At 57.8% G+C, this 22,407-nt stretch overlaps 2 protein-coding genes and 1 non-coding gene across 11 annotated transcripts in view; 2 read left to right on the forward strand and 1 right to left on the reverse strand.

Moving 5' to 3' along the window:
- Positions 1–3,828, forward strand: part of IL34 (interleukin 34) — a 35,746-nt gene extending 31,918 nt beyond the window's left edge. For all 4 annotated transcript variants that reach the window (XM_038754566.1, XM_038754564.1, XM_038754565.1 and 1 more), the window contains 2 exons: positions 1,859–1,991; positions 2,319–3,828. In XM_038754566.1, coding sequence (XP_038610494.1) covers positions 1,859–1,991; positions 2,319–2,392 — 207 coding nt within the window. In that variant the 3' untranslated portion in view covers positions 2,393–3,828. The remainder of the gene's footprint in view (positions 1–1,858; positions 1,992–2,318) is intronic.
- Positions 628–698, forward strand: TRNAG-GCC. The gene has a single exon. It is a non-coding gene; the product is annotated as a tRNA-Gly (tRNA).
- A 2,231-nt stretch (positions 3,829–6,059) lies between the features above and the next one.
- MTSS2 (MTSS I-BAR domain containing 2) overlaps positions 6,060–22,407 on the reverse strand; it is a 41,199-nt gene continuing 24,851 nt past the window's right edge. For 2 of the 6 annotated variants that reach the window (XM_038753549.1, XM_038753548.1), the window contains 8 exons: positions 20,723–20,880; positions 20,098–20,205; positions 18,617–18,714; positions 16,961–17,087; positions 14,226–14,300; positions 13,334–13,510; positions 11,286–11,451; positions 6,060–10,481 (listed from right to left, as the gene is read on the reverse strand). In XM_038753549.1, coding sequence (XP_038609477.1) covers positions 9,694–10,481; positions 11,286–11,451; positions 13,334–13,510; positions 14,226–14,300; positions 16,961–17,087; positions 18,617–18,714; positions 20,098–20,205; positions 20,723–20,880 — 1,697 coding nt within the window. In that variant the 3' untranslated portion in view covers positions 6,060–9,693. Of the gene's footprint in view, positions 10,482–11,285; positions 11,452–13,333; positions 13,511–14,225; positions 14,301–16,960; positions 17,172–18,616; positions 18,715–20,097; positions 20,206–20,722; positions 20,881–22,407 lie in introns of all 6 variants that reach the window. The other 4 variants (XM_038753547.1, XM_038753545.1, XM_038753546.1 and 1 more) reach the window with 2 other exon arrangements.

Here is a 22,407-nt window from a genome sequence, read left to right on the forward strand (position 1 = left end):
AGAGTGGGCGGTGGGGACGCCCATGAGGTGGACGGAGCGGAGGCCATTTCTGAGGCCTAGTCTGTGAGCTCGTTGTGGGCAGGAATGTGTCAGTTTGTTGTTATATTCTACTCTCTCAAGCGCTTAGTACAGTGCTTTGCACACAGTAAGCGCTCAGTAAATACGGCTGAATGAATGAGAAGGCTGCAGCGGAGGGAGGGAAGAGTGGGCTCCTGGAATCAGTGCTGGGTACCTTTTCCTCCCGCTTCCTATCACAGGCACACACTTCGCCCCCACCCCAACACCCCCTTCCACAAGCCACATCATTTCCCTCCCAGACATACCCACACACACAAACCCCCTGCGTGAATAGGCATATATACACTGCACACGCCTAGCTGCCGGTCACAGGGAGATTTATGTGTTCCCTCTCACAACCCATGCCCACCTCTTCATACACACCCGCTCTCATCCGTCCCTGCTTTGCAGAAAACAGACAGGTCCAGCCCCTCTGCCGATGAGGCCATCCGAGAGGTATCCGAGGAGGGAGGAAAAGGCAGCTGATCATTTCTTACAGGCATCCGGGGAGGGGAGGGGTTGGGAAAACTGAGGGCTTGAGCAGCTGTGGCGGCTGTCTGAACAGCTGGAGCATTGGTGGTTCAGTGGTAGAATTCTCGCCTGCCACGCGGGAGGCCCGGGTTCGATTCCCGGCCAATGCAGCCGCTCCTTTTTCCTTTGTTTGACTCCTTTGGAGGTTGCCGGTTGGCAAGCACTGGGGAAAAAAGGCACACTTATTTTTTTTCATTTTTTTCCCTCTCCTCCTGTCCTTTGGCAACATTTCAAATGGAAGCGAAGTTGGCACTGTGTGCCGTGGTGTCCACAGTCAGGTGTGCTCCAGTAGGCTCCAAGGGGCTCAGGGAGGATAATAATAATAATAATAATAATGGTAATAATAATGGTATTAAGTGCTTACTCTGTGCCAAGCACTGTTCTAAGCGCTGGGGGAGATACAAGGTAATCAGGTTGTCCCACATGGGGCTCACAGTCTTCATCCCTATTTTACAGATGAGGGAACTGAGGCACAGAGAAGCAAAGTGACTTGCCCAAAGTCACACAGCTGACAAGTGGCGGAGCCGGGGTTAGAACCCATGACCTCTGATTCCCAAGCCTGGGCTTTTTCCACTCAGCCAAGCTGCTTTTTGTGGATGAGAGAGTGGCTGGGGCAGTGCCCTCCTCATTCTCCCCACCACTTTGAGAATTCCTGTTGTCATATCAGATATCAGATAGAGAAGCAGCGTGGTTCAGTGGAAAGAGCGTGGGCTTGGGAGTCAGAGGTCATGGGTTTGAATCCCGGCTCCGCCACTTGTCAGCTGTGTGACCTTGGGTAAGCCACTTAACTTCTCTGTGCCTCAGTTACCTCATCTGTACAATGGGGATTAAAATTGTGAGCCCCACGTGGGGCCACCTGATCACCTTGTATCCTCCCCAGCGCTTAGAACAGTGCTTTGCACATAGTAAGTGCTTAACAATTACCATCATTATTATTATTCCCTGTGCCTCAGTTGCCTCATTTGTAAAATGGGGATTAAGACTGTGAGCCCCCCCGTGGGATAATCTGGTCACCTTGTAACCTCCCCAGCGCTTAGAACAGTGCATTGCACATAGTAAGCACTTAATAAATGCCATTATTATTATTATTATATCCACCCACCACCTTCCCCAGCGGCCCCGGGGCACCAGGCCAAAGTCTGAGATCTCATAAGCCTCCTCAGGGAACGAGGGACAGCTTAGATTGGTTTGAACTCTCCCTGCCCGAGAGCAGGAAGTGGTTCTAACCTTTGCTCTAACAGTTTGCTCTGTCTCATCCCCAAACCCGCAGCGGAACCCGATGGATAGAGCCGCCCACTCTTTGGCTTCCTCCCGGGTCCGGGCCAGTGGCTGGAAGTTGGTACGGCCCAAAGCCCTGCTGGATAACTGCTTCCGAGTCATGGAGCTGCTGTACTGGACGTGTTGTAAGGATTGGCTTCCGTCGTGGGTGGGGAAGTGGGGTTGGGGAGGACGAGGGGCTCCCGGGTGCTAAGGGAGAGCGAGTTTTGGGGGCACTTCCACTTGCACACCATTGCCCCTGGGGTACCTCCCTTCTTAGATGGAGGCAGCAAGGACCGATGGGGGGACCGGGGAGGTGAAGCAGGAAATGCTGGGCTTTTCACCTTCACTTTTGGCCACAGCTTTGTGGGGCCACAGAGCCCCAGCGGTTTGGGCAGCCAAGGTTTGGGAGCGAGGGGTGGAGCGAGGGGCTGTCAGGGTGAACCGCTGCTCTCCTTCCGTTGTCGCCTAAGGTAAGCAGAACTCCACCAGAGACTGGGATGTGTGTGGCCGCCTCCCCGCAGAGACCGGTCCGATCGCAGTATAACTGCCCCGCTCCATGTGTACCCGTGCCGTCGCCGTGCCCAAGCCCCTGCCTGCCACAGCGCTCCTCCCGCCCGCCGCCCGCCCCGGCGATAGACAGAGAGACAGGAGGGCCGAGGCCCAGCCCCCATCACCCGCTCTTCCCCATAGTGCAGAGCCTGGGCCTCCAGGGAAGGTGAAAGAGGTGACGGGGTGAGCGCTTCTCAGAACGTGAGTGAGTCCCGCAGACCCCCGGGCCCGGCCACACAGCCTCCTCCGGCCCTCGCTCCCCTGGCGCAGAGAGCCCCTTGGCACTGAGAGCCTGGGCTGGAAGGCCCCGTCACCCCCAATTCCTGTCCTGGAGAAGGCCGGCAGTGAGAAACCCTGTGAGGATGGAGAGGCGGTTGACAGTGTGACAACTTGGCAGGGAGCCCGTGCCAACCAGAGCCTTAGCACCCAGGATGCGTGGCCTTTTCCAGCCCCGTTGCCAGTGGAGGAGGGTTGTTGGGGTTAGACCTGAATCCGGCCCTGGGATCGTCGTCGGGGCAGGGAAAAAGCAGGAATGCAGAAAGGCCCTTGGAGTACCATAGCGCTGGTTTTAGGGGAGCCCGGGAACTTCATCTGTTGCCACCCAGATAGCTGAGGTGCAGGGAGCCTAAGCCCCAGGGACAGAGGCAGACCTGGCTCAGTGGGAAGAAGTCGGCCACGGGCACTCCGTGCCCCGAGCGAAGGTGAATGGGGAAGCCTGAAGGGTTGGATTGGGACCTCGGTTTCCGTGAAAGCGCGGGAACCGAAAGCTGGGTGGATAGAAGAGGATTTGGGGAAGGCCCCTGGGGTCTAGCAGCATCAGGGACCCGGGGCTTGGTAGCTTTGTTAGGAAACCAAGCTGCAGGTAGGAGAGCCGGGGCTACCAAGTGAGCAGCGTCTGCCCTAGTGGGGCCGGCCTGGGCCTGGGTCAAAGGGTTACCACGGGACTCGGGCCCTGAAGGATTCTCATGGGCTGCCTTATTCAGGCACACTGCCCCACACTTAATGGTATGTGTGGTACCTGTTAGATGCTTACTATGGGCCGGGGACTGTACTAAGTGCTGGGGTAGATTTAAGGTAATCAGATCAGGCCTAGCTTCTGTCCCAAATGGCGCTTGAAGTCTAAGGGGAGGGAGAGCAGATTTTTAACCTCCCTTTTACAGAGGAAGAAACTGAGGCAAAAAAGGAATGAGCTTGTTTAAACTCACCCAATAGGTAATGGCAGAGATGGAAGCCAAATCTCCTGCCTCTCAGTTCTGTGCTTGTCCCACCAGGTAATGCGGCTGCCAGCCTCATCCAGCCATGTTCTGAAGGCGGTGGTGGCCTGTTGACTGGGCAGGGAGCTCGCTTGCCAAGGGTAATAGTAATGGCTTTTGTTAAGTGCTTACTATGTGCCAAGCACTGGGGAGGCTACAGGGTGATCAGATTGTACCACGTGGGGCTCACAGTCTTAATCCCCATTTTACAGATGAGGTAGCTGAGGCACAGAGAAGTTAAGTGACTTGCCCAAAGTCACGGAGCTGGGATTTGAACCCACGACCTCCGACTCCAAAGCCCGTGCTCTTTCCACTGAGCCACGCTGCTTCTTAAGCCCTGGGCAGTCCCAGGGCCCAGAGCCGAGCTTATCTCGCAGCTCTAGCCTTAACCTACATATTGCTGAGGAAACTGGGCCCTAGGCGGCAACTACCGGGCTAAAGAGGGGTCTGGGTGTGTCAGAACCTGGCAACAAAACAAAGGAAGGGTTGGCGGATGAAGCTGGAGGCTGTGTTTCCCCTCCCTCCCCCCCCCCCACCTCCAGTCAGCCCCCTCCCATCCACTTCCCCATGGCAGCCCTCTGCCCTTCCTTCTCCTGGTTCAGCCTGCGTCCCGCAGGGTGGATGCTTGATCCGGGGGAGGCCGAGAAATTGCGAGGGCTTTTGGAGCAGCCCGCTTGACCGGCTGGTGGGAGCAAAGTGGGGCCGGATGGTGTCAGCCCAGGCTGTGGGGGTCTAGGTGGCCACGCTACCCGCCCCCCCACCACCACCAGAGACTTGGAGCCAGCATGGGTGAAGGGGAAGGTTAAAGCGTCTCTCTCTTCTTGCCCTGCTGTTGCTCGTTTGTTTCATTTATTTTTCTATTAAATAGTTTGTTTTCCTTCCTTCGGCTTTTTGGTTTCGTTCTCCTCCAGGTGAGGCGGTTGATGAGGGCTCTGCAGGTGCCCTCCCCGGGGTCTCGGGTGGGCGGCAGAGGGCTGAGGCCGAGGGTCCAGAAGGGTCCAGACGTGACGGCGAGTAAGAGCTGCGCAGCGCCAGCTCACCCCAACTGGACCACTGCCGTCCCCCCTCCCCTGCAGAAGCTGCAGCAGCAACATCAACACTGACCCAAGGCCGGGGTGAAGGGCAGGAGGGCCAGGAAAACCAGGGAATACTGGGCTGGGAGCGCTGGGCTGGGCCCTGCAGAGAAGCTGATGTGAGTGCAGGCCTTGCAAAAGCTGAGTGGCAGCATCCGGGATGATGAGCTGAGGTGGGTGAGGTCTGGGAAACAGGAGCCCAAGGGCTGGCTGGATCCTGGTTAACAAACCCAGAGGGTTAAGGAATAGTAATAATAATGGTATTACTGTGTGTAGAGCACTGAACTAAACCCTGAGCGAGAGGAGAAGTAGTGTGTGGGAACAAGTCACAGTCCCTATCCCTTGGGCGGCTCACAATCTATAGGAAGCGCATACCAAATACCACAGTTACTATAGGGGAACATTTCTTCCCCTTAGACTTGGAACCCCATAAGGACAGAGGCCTTTCCTTACTAAGCCCTCAGGAAGGGGGCCTGGCCCAGGAACCAATTTTGTCCAAAGGGGAAACCTGAAACAAAGCCCGTTTCTCCCCATCCCCACCTCCCCACTCCAATGGGGCAGGGATTGAATATAAATCGAAGGTTGGGAGCGGCTCCTGAGCCTGTGGCCGGCTCAGCCCGCATCCCCACCTCCACCGGCTAACATCCCCACCCCAGCCCCGGCCTGCCACTGGAGCCCTGTGGGGGCAATGACTAGCCTCCAGTTTGTCGCTCAGCTCCGCTCTCTGGTACAAGCAGGACAAGGAACCCGTGGCCTGAGCGCAGCATCTCTCAGTCAGCCTCCAGCTCCAACCCTAGCAGCCGCCACGCTGCTGGCCGAGCACCGAGCCAACTATGGAAAGAAGGCAAAAGCTTTGCGTACGTTTAACATCATCTTCTGCCGAACAAAACAAGCTCCATCCTCATGCTGGGAGCTGGGAGGAATGGTTAAATATGGGGAAGGAAGGCAGAATCAGCTCTCCCTCCCACCCCCGTGCCCCGGCCACCACAGGAAGGGAAGGGTCAGAGGGGGCAGGGGCTTGCTGAGGACGGAGGGAGTTATTTAATAATGGCATTTATTAAGCGCTTACTATGTGCAAAGCACTGTTCTAAGCACTGGGGAGTTTACAAGGTGACCAGGTTGTCCCACGGGGGGCTCACAGTCTTCACCCCCATTTTACAGATTAGGGAACTGAGGCCCAGAGAAGTGAAGTGACTTGCCCAAAGTCACACAGCTGACAAGTGGCGGAGCCGGGATTTGAACCCATGACCTCTGGCTCCAAAGCCCGGGCTCCTTCCACGGAGCCACGCTGCTTCCCCTATTATTTGCCCAGAAAAGGCCGGGTGGGAGGCAGGGGTGTTAATTACAGTACGACTTTATTAATACTGGATCTTCACAGTGCATTTGTTACTTGTAGCAGTGACTATTTAAATCAAGGGGGGAATAGGGGAAGAGGATCACGTCTCCAAAACAAAATGAAAAGAAACAAAATGGTGGAGGAGGAAATGGGAGAGAGGGAGCTGGGGAGGGTGGGGAGGGAGGCAGGAGCAATAAATTATAAAATGGAACAAGTTAACAACAGCACCAGAAAAGTTACTTCAGTTGAGAGATATTTTTTGAAAGAAAATTTTCTCTGTACAAAATGAAAAACGAAACCAAACAAAAAAATCCCCAAATCAAACATGTTTACGCGACATTATCAACCCTGGTCACAATAAGGTGAAGGGGGGTGGTGGGGGCGGGCTGGGGCCTAAATTGTTATTACTAAGGTGGTGAGGGGACAGGGGCTGGGCTGGAGTGCATGCACACACGTGTGCACACATACACCCACACACACACATACACACGCTCACACAAGACTATGTACAACATTGTGAGCAGCTTTGTTGGAGGAAACTCCAGAGAGAAGAGGTGAGGAATGTGGGGGGAATGGAACTATTTTCCTGCCCTCTGACCCTTCCTCTCGATCCCTCCCATTCCTGGCTTAAGGCAGGGGCTCCTCCTCTCTCGGCGCTGGAAGAAGGGGCGAGGGGCCCGTCTGCTAACAGGCCAATAGGGCCTACCCCTTCCCCTCTCACTAGGGCTGGGTCTGACTCCTCAGGGCCACGAAGGAGGTGGGAAAACGAGCGCTGTCTCGCTCCCAGCCTCGAGCCGCATCCACAACCTTGTCTCCCCTTAGCCCGTCCCGGCCTCACGGCACCAGTGGTTCCCACACAGCCGGGAGAGTTGTTTGGAGGCTCAAGCCGATGCACTGGGACTGATGGGGGAACAGTAGAAGGAAGGCAACCTCCCCGGAGGCCTTGAGGGAGGACATCGTGAAGGTGGCTAGGCTTTGGGTAGGACCAGGCCCGTGCCCTTTGGGTAGCCAGCTGGTTTTCCGGGCTGGGAGGGGGCCTGGTGGCCGGGGAAAAGGGCCAGGGGAGTGGAAAACACTTGCCTGTCTGCTGAGCCACGGTCACCTCCCCAACACCACTTTCTGAAACACACATTTCCTCACCGCACATACGAGTCGCCAACCCACAACACTTCAGCCACCCGCTCCCACCGGGCACCACCAACTTCATTAAGCAAGACGGTGCCGGGTAGTGAGCAAAAAAATGGCACAAATTATTCCAACCTACTACTTGCTTTCCAAACTGGCTACTTGCCAACGTCAGCACCTTCCTGTCACTGCTACCGCCCTGGCCCTGGCTCCCAGACTGGAGGAAGTGGATGGTGGTTGGGATCTGTACCTCCGCCCTCCCTCGACGCCCCTACCCCCCATTCCAGCCCTACCTCTGCTCCCGAATTGCAGAGAAAACCTGGACAGGCCAGAGCTGGGGCTTGATCCAGTTCAATTCTACTGCCACCGAGACCCTCCCCGGCAAAGCTTTGTGTTTGCAGACTCCTCACCCAAGCGATGAAGGGGCTGTTGGAGTATGGCATGCTGCTTCCCTCTTAGTTTCTTGGTCTCGGTCTCCCTGCCTCATATTTGAGGCCCCCTTTACCTGCTGGTCCAACCTTAAGGGAGATCAAGGTCCAAGGCCAGGTGGAAAAGGCTCTGATGCGGTCCTCACTCCTGAGATATACAGAAGAATCAGCTTCCCCTAATTTGCCAACACTTCAGGCCCAGCAGTAAAGAACTGGAAGGCTGTGGCCCTTTCTTTCCTTGCAGAAACGCCTGTTTCCTCCCATTTTCTCAGGCCTCAGACCTCAGGCCAGGCAGGAGCTGCAGGAGGAAGACCAACCGGGCCCTCACGAACCGAGGGCTGAGCCCTCATCTCAAACTGCCCTCCGGCTCAGGGCTAGGCAGGACCAACAGTGCCTCCGTTCCCAGGACCGGGGTCCGGTGGGTGGGTGGAGTCTTCACTGGAATGGCATCTCCTCTGGCAACAGAGAGTCAAAGCCAGTCCTCAAGGAGTCTCCTCCACTTGCTCCCCCACCCTCTGTTAGTCCCAGCCCTGTCTTTCTCTGAGCTGTTTTCCCTCTGTTCTTCCACACCTGGGCACCTTGGACCTTAGGCCCTACATTCAAGTGATGAATGCTGGTTGGGGGTGGGGGAGGAGGAATAAAGGGGAAGAATTTCAATTAACTGCCCACTGCCCAGATAAATCAAGAGCCCAGCACCCTTCTCCCTGTGTTGCTCGCAGACACAGACATACATACAGCACATACACACACACACACACACACACACTCCTCCTACCCTTTGTGCTCACAGCCTTCAGTCCAAAACAATCCCTTCCTGTTTATCATTATTATTATTATTGTTATATCGTAATGGCTAGTCCCTCTCCCAACCCATTCCCTCCCCTCCCCTCCGGTCTCTGGTCCAAGACAGAGATGAATAGCCGGCTGAACCTTCCGGTCCAACAGTGCGGCTAATCATTTCACCAGGACCCCACCGTTACAGCTGGTTCCCCCGGAAAGACCGCCCAGCTGTCCCTGAGGTCGAGGCCCTCTCAGCCCTCTGGACTCCCGCTGCCTCCCCGCAGCCCTCTTTTCGCGCCCCCAACCCCAGGGCCCCCAGTGGGTTACGGAAGGAGCCCTGGAGGAGACTCCGGGGGCCAAAACCTGCTGTTGTGTACTCAAACCTGTCCACGGCGAGAGATGGCTGGCAATCCCGGGCTTGATCGTCCGTGCTGCTAGAACAGCGTCAAGGCCCTGTTATTCTCCTTAGCTGTTGGAGTAACCCAGGGCGGCACTTGGGTTTTTCCTCCAGGAGGCAAGTAAGCGAGGACCTGAGGTCCTCTGTCCCGCTGCTGTACCAAAGTCAGAGAACCTCTCGCTCCTCTCCGCAGCCACATTGTCCTCTTCCCTACTGGCCAATTCAAAGAGCACGGCAGAGAGAGGAGGGAGGGGGGGCCCGAGAGACATAAAGGAAAGGCCGAAGGAGGAAGGTGGGAGGAGGACGAGAAGACGGAGGGGAGAAGGGAACCGGTGCCTCAGCTAGAGGCCGACGGGACAGAGTTCCAGAGAGACCGTGAGCCGTCTCTTTCCCACGAATGTGGGAGAGAGGAGAAGTGAGAAAGCGAGGGAGTGTGTACGTGGGGGTGGGGGCGGTGCGGTAGGGAGGGGGTGTTGTGAGTTGCTTATTCCAGTCTGGGTTGAGCCCCTCGCTGACAGACGGCTCCCACGCCTTCCCCTACCTCCTCCTGGAGGACCCCCATCTCCAGGCGAGGAGGCGAGATGCGCCGAGGCCAGAGGGGGGTGAGAAGAGGAGGACAGAGGGAGGAGGGAAGGGAGTGGGTAAGAGAAAGTACAAAATAGGCTCCGAAACCAGTTCAAGGTTAGGCTCCGCCCTTCCGAAGTTTGTCAGACCTGTTTAAAATCTCAACTGCGTGTGTCTCAGTCCGTAAAGTGGCTTGGCCTTTTGTGGTTTGCTCTCCATTGGATTTTTCCAACCGTCGGTTTTCGTCCCTCGCCGCTCCTCCCGGCGACCAGGGGCCCGCTGCTCAGGCCGCCGTCCGTCCGGGTCTCCCCGCGGGGCAGGCGGGGGAGGCGCCGCGGCATCACGAGAGGCGGGGGGCCGACCTGTCGTTGGTGACGGTCCTCCGCAGCCTCACCCCCCGGCGGATGGCCACCAACATGTCTTCGGCCGGGGGGTCGCTGGGGGCGGCGGGGGGCGGGGCGGGCGTCTCCTCCCCCGGGGTGGCCGAGAGGGCCGTGGGAAAGGGAAACTGCCCTTCCCCCAGGGCGTGGGCCCCGGCCACGAGCTCCCCGATCTTCTCCACCAGGCTGTGCCTGTTGGCCGCCAGCTGCTGCTGCTGCTGCTGCTCTTCCTCCTCCTCTTCGGCCGAGAGGGGCGGCCCCCCGCCCGGGTAGCCGGCCACTTCGGGCGCGGCGCCGCCCCAGGAAGCGTTGGGCAGGCTGAGTCGTTTGGGGGAGCCCTTCAAAAAGTCGGGCCCGTGGGGCGAGGCGTCGGCCGTGTAGAAGACGCACTCCTCGCTGCCCACCCGGACGGGGCCGCCCCCCGAGCCCGGCGAGTCGGGCACGGTGGGAGTCTTCACGGGCACGATGGGCGGCCGGATGGGGATGGGGCCGGCGCTGGAGAGGGTGCGGCGCACCGAGGGCTTGGTGGAGGGGGTGCGGCGGATGGTGGCCACCCCCGGGGGAGCGCCGGCCGGCAGGGCGGGGCCCGTGGGCAGCCCGGCGGTGGAAGCGGGACGCTTGGTCTGGATCATCCGCCTGTAGTTCTGGGCAATGTTGCTGTTGCGCGGGATGGTGGACGACTTGTCGAACTCGCTCTGGCCCTCGCCCTCCACGTCTCCGTTGACCGAGTAACAGTCGTAGTCCGAACCTGGGACCCGCCAAGGGAGACCGAGTCAGGGCCTGGAACCCACCGGTGACCAGGGCACCCCGGTCCCGGTCGACAAACTCCCTCCCTCCCGCCCTTCCGCCCTCCTCTTCCCGGCACCTCCTTGGCCCACCCGAGCTCGTGGACGGAGGTGCCTCCCTCCCCGCCATCCCACCTCCAAGCTCTGGGACCTCCGACCATACCAGCCCCTACGCTGAGAGCCCAGGTGGGTCGGGAGGAAGGGGCCGGGCCTTTCCCTGAGCGCTCTTGGTTCTCCACAAGCCCGCGCCTCCCGGCTGCATCCTTCCTTTCCCCACTTCGAGTCGGCTCGTCCCGACTGTGACTGTGAGCCCATTGTCAGGTACGGACCGTCTCTATATGTTGCCAACTTGTACTTCTCAAGTGCTTAGTACAGTGCTCTGCACACAGTAAGCGCTCAATAAATACGATTGAATGAATGAATGACTGTGACTGTGAGCCCGTTGTTGGGTAGGGACCGTCTCTATATGTTGCCAACTTGTACCTCCCAAGCGCTTATTACAGTGCTGTGCACACAGTAAGCGCTCAATAAATACAACAATGAATGAATGAGACCCTGAGTGGAGGGCTCCCGAGCCGGACCTGCAGAGGGTCTTGTGGCTAGCCCTCGGTGCTCCCAGCCCAAGGACTTCTTATGCCCACTTTCTTGCCCAGGTTGGTGCTGGGTTCGTAACCCAGAAGGGTTGTGGGCGGTGGGGAAGTGAAGGGGGTAGCCCCGATAGTTCTTCACCCTCCCCGCTTCTGCGGAGCGTGGTCCCGGAGTGGTACCTTGAGAGGGGATGGTGTCCTCGGAGCAGGATGGGGTAGTGGTTTGGGTGCTGTAGCCGCTGGAGTATTGCAGTGAGTCCCGGCTGCTCTTCTGGTGCTCCAGGCTGAGGCCGCGGGTCAGCACCATGGCTAGGTCACTGGCCGCCGGCGACACCTCTTCGCCGTGCTAAGGGGACACGACATCGAGGGCGGGGTGAGCCCGTCACCGACACCAGCCTGGGGGCCGGGGATCGGCCAACTCTACCTGGCCTGGGGCCCGGCCCCAGCGTGACAAGCCTCAACCCCGTCCACCCACCCGAAGGCCCGTGGGCAACTCTTTTCTGGCCGGGGTACCAGTGCCAACCCTTGCTAACAGCTCCACATCCTTGGCCTTCTCTAAGCCTTCCAATACGCTCGGTCAACTGGCACCTCTGGCTTCTCTCTGCCAGCAGAAGGTCCCACATATCCAGATCCTCAGGCAGCTATCCAGATTCTCGATGACTGAACTCCTTGTCTTCCCTCCCAAACCTTGTCCTCTCCCTGACTTTCCCATCTCTGTTGACGGGATTACCATCCCTCCCGTCTCACAAGCCTGTAACCTTGGTGTCATCCTTGACTCCGCTCTCTCATTCACCCCTCACATCCAAGCCGTCACCAAAACCTGCCGGTCTCAGCTCCGCAGCATTGCCAAGATCCGCCCTTTCCTCTCCATCCATACTGCTACCCTGCTCATTCAAGCTCTCATCCTATCCCGTCTGGACTACTGCACCAGCCTTCTCTCTGATCTCCCATCCTCGTGTCTCTCTCCACTTCAATCCATACTTCATGCTGCTGCCCGGATTATCTTTGTCCAGAAATGCTCTGGGCATATTACTCCCCTCCTCAAAAATCTCCAGTGGCTACCAACCAATCTGCGCATCAGGCAGAAACTCCTCACCCTGGGCTTCAAGGCTGTCCATCCCCTCGCCCCCTCCTACCTCACCTCCCTTCTCTCCTTCTCCAGCCCAGCCCGCACCCTCCGCTCCTCCGCCGCTAATCTCCTCACTGTACCTCGTTCTCACCTGTCCTGCCATCGACCCCCAGCCCACGTCATCCCCCGGGCCTGGAATGCCCTCCCTCTGCCCATCCGCCAAGCTAGCTCTCTTTTTCCCTTCAAGGCCCTGCTGAGAGCTCACCTCCTCCGAGAGGCCTTCCCAGACTGAGCCCCTTCCTTCCTTTCCCCCTCGTCCCCCTCTCCATCCCCCCATCTTACCTCCTTCCCTTCCCCACAGCACCTGTATATATGTATATATGTTTGTACATATTTATTACTCTATTTATTTATTTATTTATTTATTTATTTTACTTGTACATATCTATCCTATTTTATTTTGTTAGTATGTTTGGTTTTGTTCTCTGTCTCCCCCTTTTAGACTGTGAGCCCACTGTTGGGTAGGGACTGTCTCTATATGTTGCCAATTTGTACTTCCCAAGCGCTTAGTACAGTGCTCTGCACATAGTAAGCGCTCAATAAATACGATTGTTGATGATGATGATGATTCTCCTGATTTTCCAAGTCATCCCTGCTCCAAACCCCTCAGAGCCCTCCTCTGCCTCTGGAGTCAAGGCCGGCTTCTCTCTCACGGCCTGTGGGTTGGGCCCTCCCCCACAGCAGAGCTCTCAGCACCATGCTGTGAGAAGCACCATGGCTCAGTGGAAAAGAGCCTGGGTTCTGGAGTCAAATCCCGGCTCCGTCAATTGTCAGCTGTGTGACTCTGGGCAAGTCACTTCACTTCTCTGTGCCTCAGTTACCTCATCTGTAAAATGGGGATTAAGATTGTGAGCCCCCTGTGGGACAACCTGATCACCTTGTAACCTCCCCAAGCGCTTAGAACAGTGCTTTGCACATAATAAGCGCTTAATAAATGCCATCATTATTATTATTATTATGCCAGGGGCCGGCAGGGTCGCGGAGTCAGGCAGGGGGACTAGTGGAGAGGGTTTCCTGCTCGGCTCCCTGAAAATCCTGTGCGGGGCCACGGGTCCCCCCGGCCCCAAGGAGAGGGGTGCTCCCGGCTCCCAGGTGGTACCTTGGCGGCGATGGTGGCCGGGGACATCCTGGGCCGGGGCGGATCGTCGCTGCCGGCGCCCGGGTACCCTGCGCCCGCCGGGCCCAGCTCCGCCTCCCGCAGGTGCTCCACTCGGTCTTTCCTCCGCTGCAAGGTAGTCACCGTGGGCTGGTCGTAAGGGCCGGCTTTGGACCAATCCTGCAGGTGGAAGGGGAAGGATGCTCAAGCCCCAGGCATCGGGATGGGGCGGGGAGGGATTCCGTTTATTTTATTTTGTTAGTATATTTGGTCTCTGTCTCCCCTTTTTAGACTGTGAGCCCACTGTTGGGTAGGGACTGTCTCTATATGTTGCCAATTTGTACTTCCCAAGCACTTAGTACAGTGCTCTGCACATAGTAAGCGCTCAATAAATACGATTGATGATGATGATGATGATTCGGTCCCTAGGGGCCTACTCTGGGACAGGGCCCCTGATGCGTCCTTCCCGGGGGGCTTCTCCACCCTGAGTCCTTGACCCCGCTGAGCTGTCGGGAGAGCAGCTTCCATGGTGTCCCCTGGAAAGTCAGCGGAGGCCACCCAGGAAGTGGTGGGTGACAACCACTTCCCGACATGGTTCCCCCACGGCCCCAAGCGGGGCTCTGGACCGTCAAGCCCGGCTCTTGGGTTCTTCCGATGGGGCAGGTTCTGGGAGCTGGCTGCCAAGCAGAAGGTGGAGGCACAGGCAGGGGCAAGCCCAAACAGCCAACGGGGACCCGACTGAGGTTCCCAGCGGCGGCGGAGCATGAGGCGGCCACTGCGTCCCGGGCTCCTTCGGGCCCCGGCTCCAGTGGGGAGAGCGAGCGGGGGGCGGGGGCGGTTGGGGGTCCCACCGTTCCACTCCCCGATCCCGCCTGTGTCCGGGGCCGGCACTGACCGAGGTTGGGGAGCTGCACTCGCTAACTGACTGGCAGGTCTCTGAGGCCTCAGAGGACGCAGAGCTGGAGGACTTCTGCCCAGCGGCCAACAGCGGGCACCATCCGCGCAGACGGGCGTGGAGAGGAGAGGAGCAGAGCGGAGGAGAGGAGAGAAGAATCCTAGTTACAGCGAGGGCACGCAGCAGGGTGGGGGGCTCGCAGATGCACACGCCTGGGCACACATACAGCGCCCTGCCCGCTGCCGAGGCCTGAAGCACGGACATAACCGGAAGCGCTACTGGGAGGACACACACTGACCACTAGCGAGTGCACGCTAAGTAATAATAATAATAATAATGATAATAATGATGGTGTTTGTTAAGCGCTTACTATGTGCAAAGCACTGGGGGGATACAAGGTGATCAGGTTGTCCCACCTGGGGCTCACAGTCTTAATCCCCATTTTACAGATGAGGGAACTGAGGCCCAGAGAAGTTAAGTGACTTGACCAAAGTCACACAGCTGACAATTGGCGGAGCTGGGATTTGCTCAGACCTGGGACACACCACGACACACAGCCCTCGGATGCAAACTGCATCATCGGAGCCCAGCGGCATTGTCAGTCGGTTCTGCCAGAGGGCATGTTCTTACTGCGGTTCTGCTGATGAGGAAGCGGGACGTCCGTCCCACAGTTAAGGGCGAGTTACTTGACTTCTCTGTGTCTGTTACCTCATCTGAAAAATGGGGGTCAAGACTGCGAGCCCCGTGTGGGACATAAGATTATATCCAGCTTGATTAGCTTTTAATAATAACAACAATAATAATGGTACCTGTTAAGTGCTTACTATGTGCCAAGCAATGTTCTAAGCACTGGGGTAGATACAAGGTATTCAGGTTGTCCCATGGGGGGCTCACAGTCTTAATCCCCATTTTACAGATGAGGTAACTGAGGCACAGAGAAGTTAAGTGGCTTGCCCGAGATCACAACAGCAGACAAGCGGTGGAGCTTGTGGAGCCGGAATTAGGACCCACGACCTCCGACTCCCAAGCCCGTGCTCTTTCCACTTAGCCTTGCTGCTTCTATTTTATCTATCCCAGTGCTTAGTGTGGTGCCTGGCACATTTGTAAGCGCTCAAAAAATACCATTAAAAAAAAAGAGGCTGGCCCATCTGGCGTCCAGACCTACTCACCTGCATGGACCACCTGCTCCAGCCCACCTACCTATCTCATCTCACTAGCCAACTCACGAGCGGGAGCCTTTACCCCTCCAACTCTCTGCTCACCTCCCGTGTGGCCGTCACTCTCTTTGATCTGCCCTCGGCGGGCGCCCAATCTATTTCTAGCAGAAGGGAGCAGGCAAGCCAACAGGAAAGTAAGAGCCCAAGGAGAGGAGGTGGAAAGCTCTGCCCCCCAGAAGCCCTAAGAGAACGCAGAGCTGCTTCAAGCTGATGGGATGGAGACACCTCATTTCTGTGAGCTCCCCGGTCACAGGCACGAGCTGCCTTAAGGTAATAATAATAATAATAATGGCATTTGTTAAGCGCTTACTATGTGCAAAGCACTGCTCTAAGCACTGGGGGGATACAAGGTGATCAGGTTGTCCCACGTGGGGCTCACAGTCATCATCCCCATTTTTACAGATGAGGTAACTGAGGCTCCGAGAAGTGAAGTGACTTGCCCAAGGTCACACAGCAGACATGTGGCGGAGCCGGGATTCGAACCCACGACCTCTGACTCCAAAGCCCGGGCTCTTTCCACTGAGCCACGCTGCGTCTCTGAGTTTACCTCTCTGAGAGGTAAGAGTTTTCTGGCCGCGAGCCTCCTGGTCCCACCCTCAGGAGGGAGGAAGTCAGCACCAAGTTGGGACCAAGAGTCAAAGTTGGAAGATGGGGATGGAACACACGAATGTGCACGCTCGTAGGCCCGCCCCCAACTCGATCAAGGTGGCGCAGCTCCTACAGTGGCTGCTTAACCAGAGAAGCCGGCAACCTGACGCTCGATGCCACCGAGGAGCTGAGCACCAAGGCTGATGCTGGTCAGCGAGACCCCTGCGGAAATTCTGTCCTGCTGACTTCTCTGGGTGCCCCAAGCTGTTTGGGTCAGACAGGGCCACAGGAGAGGGGCCCGGGCTCCAGGCCCTCCGAGCACAAACCCCACGACTGCGGTGAAGACCGAGAATGCTCGCTGCTTTCCAGCTCTTCCTACAGGCCCATGGCTCAGCAAAGACAGGAGAGAACTCTGGATGATGGGTCGGCTTCCATCCTGCTTCCCCACTCCCTGGATAGAGCCGAGGGCACACGGGCCTGAACTGTCCTTGAACAGCCCCTGCTGTGGCCTGAAAGCCTCCTGGGTTCGGCCTTCACCTTTCTGCTGCCTGGTTCTCAGTCTTTCAAGGCATTTCTCCACTCTCCTGGCTCGTCCAATTCCATGGGCACAATTTCTAGTTCTTCCACTCTTGCCCTGCCTCCACCCCTCCATCACCACCACTCAAGAAGAGTGGCTGAAGGAGTTCCAAATACCAAGCCCTAACCCAGGTGATAAGGGGGAGGGACAACAAAACTTGGGTGGGTGGATGGGGTCAGTGGGCCGAAGGCCACAACGCCCTTTATGTACTGCAGTCCTCTGAATGGGGGCCTCTCTTTGGGGGAGCAGCAGGGCACTGACTATCTGCGGAGAACCGGGTGGTCCCATGCCCAGACCCCACTGATGGGATCGAGGCACCCCCGGCTCTGCCCGTCTGGCTCCGACGCCCTCACCTGACTGGTGATGTCCGAAGGCATCGGGGATGGCGGCTTGGAGTACATGGCGTCCTGGGAGATGAAGCCGGAGTCGTGGGAAGATACGCTGGAGAGGCGGGTGTTGGTATTTACTGGCTGCGCCAGGCTGCGGTAGCGATAGGTGGAACTGGGTGAGTATGTTTGGGACCCGCCAGGCCATGGGGTGCCACCCTTTGTACTGTTAACACTGCTGGGGTGGCGGGGAGGAGAAGAGAGGAGAGGGTGGGGGGCAGGGGAGGACGGTGGCACCGGCAATCAGGCAGGGGAGACGAAGGGGTGTGTGTGAGAGGGGGAACGGGGGAGGAAGGAGGGAGGGAAGAAGGGCGGTGAGGGGGCAAAGGAAGGAAAAGACAGTATAAGAAAAGGTCCTGAGACACAAACATCGTTCACGAGAGGAGCTGAGTCGCAGAACAGTTTTGGGGCGGGGAGTAAAGGGGTGCAAGAGGGTCAGGAAGGGCTAGATGGGTTGATAATAATGATAATATTTGTTAAGTGCTCACTATGTGCTAAGCACTGTTCTAAGCGCTGGGGTAGATACAGGGTAATCAGGTTGTCCCGCGTGGGGCTCACACTTTTAATCTTCTAGATTGTGAGCCCACTGTTGAGTAGGGACCATCTCTATATGTTGCCAACTTGTACTTCCCAAGTGCTTAGTACAGTGCTCTGCACACAGTAAATGCTCAATAAATACGACTGAATGAATGAATCCCCATTTTACAGATGAGGTAACTGAGGCACAGAGAAGTTAAGTGACTTGCTCAAGGCCACACAGCAGACAAGTGGCGGAGGTGGGATTAGAACCCCCGTCCTCTGATTCCCAAGTCCGGGCTCTTGCCACTTAGCCATGCTGCTTTGGGTTAGTCCCGAGGGCCTTGGCCACAGCCGGGCCTGCAAAGGTTTTCGCTCTGGGCCTTGCCTCTTGGTTGGCCTTGGGGAGCAGGGCCAGTCCAGGCTGAAACAGGCTGGCAACATTTGCAAAGGCTAACAGGTGGGGAAACCGAGGCTTCAAGTGGGGCAGTGATTCTTGTCCTAAACCCCACAGGGGAGGCTGGGAGCCGGGCTAGACCCCCCAGCTCCTGGCTCCCGGACCGGGGCTCTGCCCCTTGGAGTGTCCTGTCCCACAAGGGAAGTGGCTGATGGGAAGCTCCCACATTGCGCGAGTGAATGGGAACACGCTCGGCACTAGCTCTGACGGGACTCGGCAGAGAGGTGCTGTCCGGGATAACCCCTCGGCATCATTTCCTCCTCCTCCGCTGGTAAAGATTGGGATCCCAAGACCCTGACTGGGGCGGTGGGAGGGTGGAGGGGTGGGTCTGTTTTCAAAGCCTCCCCCCGTCGATCCGAATCGCTTCAGCTCAAACTGGAAGTGTTGGTCGGGTCATTTTGATGAACACGAGTCTTTGGCTCAGTGGAGTTCCAGCCCCCAGGGTTTCCCAGGGGGTCCAAGGTGCTGGGGTACTGAGTTGCCTCCACCCTCTCCAGGCTGCTAACCACCCAGTGCTCCCCGCCGCATCCCCAAATCAGCCCTCTGCCCCTCCACCTCCCCATCCTGGGGCCCGCCAGTCCGGAGTCAGTGGGCCCAGAGCCCACCAGCTCATCGCCTCCACCCCCAGCATGGAGCCCAAGCCCCCTCACCTGCACATGCTGGATTTGCGAGAGCCAGAGCTGCTGGGAGAGGATGGTGGGGTCTGGTACGACCAGCTGTAATCAGAGCCTTTCAGGTCTTTGATCACCTGGACGGGGATGGAGCTCCAGGTCACCGGCCCCGCCTGCCCGTGGGGGGGGCCCGCCAGAGCCCATTGGGAGCGGGGGACCCTTGGCTGCCTTCTCACAACGGCCTCAAGCAGCCGAAACCAATGCTTTGAGGCCTGAAGCTCTCCTCCTCGGCTAGGATTTTGTCCGCGCACTGAGGTCAGCATACCCCCGTCCTTTGCTTTCATTATCCCGACTGCATTACTGCATCAGCTTCCTCTCTGATCTCCCATCCGCCTGTGTCTCCCCATTTCAGTCTATACTTCACGCTGCTGCCTGGATCATCTTTGTGCAGAAATGCTCTGGGCATGTTACTCCCCTCCTCAAAAACCTCCAGTTGCTACCAGTCAACCTACGCATCAAGCAAAAACTCCTCACTCTTGGCTTTAAGGCTGTCCATCCCCTCGCCCCCTCCTACCTCACCTCCCTTCTCTCCTTCTCCAGCCCAGCCCACACCCTCCATTCCTCTGCCGCTAACCTCCTCACTGTACATCATTCTCGCCCGTCCCGCCGTCGACCCCCAGCCCACGTACTCCCCCTGGCCTGGGCTGCCCTCCCTCCTCACATCCACCAAGCTAGCTCTCTTCCTCCCTTCAAAGCCCTACTGAGAGCTCACCTCCTCCAGGAGGCCTTCCCACACTGAGCCCCCTTTTTCCTCTCCTCCTCCCCACCCCCCAGCCCTACCTCCTTTCCGTCCCCACGGCACCTGTATATATGTTTGTACAGATTTTTTGCTCTATTTATTTTACTTGTACATATTTACTATTCTATTTATTTCATTAATGATGCACATCTAGCTTTATTTCTATTTATTCTGATGACTTGACACCTGTCCACATGTTTCCTTTTGATGTCTGTCTCCCCCTTCTAGACTGCGAGCCTGTTGTTGGGTAGGGACCGTCTCTATTTGTTGCCAACTTGTACTTCCCAAGCGCTTAGTACAGTGCTCTGCACACAGTAAGCACTCAATAAATATGACTGAATGACTGAATTACAGTAATTATGGTATAGTACAAAGCACTGGGGTGGACACAAGCAAATCAAGTTGTTCGGTTCCTGTCCCACATGGGGCTCACAATCTTAATCCCCATTTTACAGATGGGGGTACTGAGGCCCTGATAATTGAAGTGACTTACCCAAGGTCACAAGGCAGACAAGCAGCAGAGCCGGGATTAGAACCTGTGACCTTCTGACTCCCAAACAAGTGCTCTATTCACTACTTTATGCTGCTTCTCATCATCTGTCCTCACCTGTTGTCCCTCGAACCGCCTCGCTTGATCCCTAGATCTGCTCCGCCCTCTCCAATCACACCCTCTTCCCTCCTCCCACGCCACCTTCAGTGTCCATCGCCCCGGACCCCTCACCTGCTCACTGGCTGGTGGCAGTTTGTGGGGCTCGGCCGTCAGCACCACGAGGTCTTCGATGATGCCCTGCAGGTGGGTGATCTCCCCAAGCATGGTGATCTCTCCATTCTGGGTGTGGGGAGGAAACAAACAGGGCCGCTCGCACCCGCCGCTCCCTCCCTGGCAGGGCACGGCCTCGGTTCCCTCTGCCACCCTCGTGTCCCTTCTCGTGTTCTCCCGGGACCGGCTTCCCAGGCGTGTGTGTGCATATGTCTGTGTGCGGGTGGGTGTGTGGGCACATCCGTTGATCCCCGTTTCAGTGCGGGCAGACCCACGTTCCCCGCTGGAGTACGGCAGCCTTGGGGCATCGGCCTCACTGTCCCTGTGTTGCCCTGTTCCAGTGAAAGAGATTAAAGCCTACCAAGGAGTGATTCTGCAGGACCGCCCTCTCTGCACCCAGGGGCAGACATTCGTAAGAGAAGGTAAACAAGAGAATCATTTCCAAGACCACCTCCCGGAAAAGGGGACTGTACAGGCAGGGCCGAAATTGAGGTTTCCTTTGCTCTCGCCCCTGAGGAGACCCTCTCTGCACCCCCAGCCCCCCGCCGGGCCCCCACACTCCGCTGCCGAGACCTGACGCACGTACCACCACCGGCTGAAGGAAGGTGATGAAAGTACAGAAGCGGCCCCTCTCCTCAATGAGGGCCCGGCGCACGGCCTGCTTCTCCGTCTCCTCTAGCAGCAGGTACATGTCGTTGACATCCTGGAGGGCATTGTCCAGCTGCGGCTGGAGGTCCCCCTTCCCTGGGAGCGGGGGAGGAGAGGCCCAGTGGTCAGGCCACCCGTCTCGGGGCCGGGGCGGTCCAGGATCCCCACCCCAGCCTGGCCGGCCCCCCGTGGTCCGTGGTGGAGGGCAGGGGCCCAGCCCTTGACTTATAGCCCACGGGGTGGAAAGCGGGAGTGAGGGGGGTAGATAGAGGGCATCGGGGACTCATGACTCCATGAGTGTGGGGCGTGGGGATGAACCCAGGCCGCAGGGCGAGCAAGGGCGGCTGCAGTGACTCTGTTTTGGGGGAAGGTGGATGACATGCAGTTAGAGCTGGAGGGGCAGAAGTGGGTAGGCGAGACTCATCCTACACAGAGAGGGCAGAGATGACGGCACACACATAAAACACACACACAAACACGGAGAAGGCCAATGCCAAAGCCAAAGCAGAGACACCTTTGGAGCCCAGAGGCCAAGGGCTAGCCAAGGTCGGGGAGAAATCGGACCAGGCCCAAGCTGCCCTCCTCTTTGCAGACCCCAGACCCGAGTAAAGAGCATGCCGGGAACCCTAGTCCCCACAGTAAAGAGGAGGCCCGGGCCTTGGGGACCGCTGGGCTTCGGCAGCGAGTCTTGGTTTCAGGTGCCCAGAATGTGGCTCCGGCCCCTCAGACGGACACACGGGGTTGTGAGCGGGGAGCACCACAGGCACAGGAGAGAGAAAGCGACTCTACGGCCCCCGAGAGTGTGGCAGGGTGGACAGACAGGGCTGAGATGGGGCAAATGCTGAGACCGGCGGGCAAGCTTGGAACTGAATGCCCTGAGGGGCAGACTGGGGGCCTTTGGACCCCAGGCTGAGAGAGTGTCGCTGGCTCTGAGAACCCGGTGGATGTGCCAGCCTCGTGGCTTCCTGCAGAAAGTGGGGGCCTGAAAGCGCTCATCTTTGGTCGGCAGCATGATGCTGGAAGGTAGCGGGCAGGGGCGGTGGGAACCAGTGCGCTTAGCCTGAGCTTTAGGTGGGTCTCAGCATTGACTCCAAGGCTCCCTGCGTGTGACCTCCCCCGTTCAGCCCCAGAGGGACAGCACAGAGACCGAAAGATCGAGAGAGAGACAGAATGAGAGAAAGAGAGCGTTGGGAGGGAGGGTGGGCTTGTAATGAACCCAAAGCCAGCTGGTTCTGGGGCTAACTGGGGTCACGGGGTGGGGAGAGGGCAGCCGTGGCTCTGACCCACCCGTTATGCCAAGCCCAAGCCCTCTGCCGGGTTGATGGGATTGATGTCCCAATTCCCCGGCCCTGGGGCAGCCCTGCTGGGGGGCACTGCCAAGAATGGGAGGACAGAAGGCGGGACTCGGCCCGGCCAGAAACAGTTTGGAGGTGGTTCTCCCCGCCACCCAACCCCATAACGGGCCCAGGAGCCGGAGAGGCGGCCCTGCACCCTGAGATGGGGAGACTGATCACGGGGTGCCTCTTTCTCCCGGGTCCCTCTCCCTCTCTCACGTTGGGGTCGGGGGAACTTGGTTGGCGCCTTCTCTAGGCTACAACCAGGAGAGGTTCATTCCAAGCACCT

Source organism: Tachyglossus aculeatus, chromosome 11 (assembly GCF_015852505.1).
Source record: "Tachyglossus aculeatus isolate mTacAcu1 chromosome 11, mTacAcu1.pri, whole genome shotgun sequence".
Taxonomy (NCBI): Eukaryota; Metazoa; Chordata; class Mammalia; order Monotremata; family Tachyglossidae; genus Tachyglossus; species Tachyglossus aculeatus.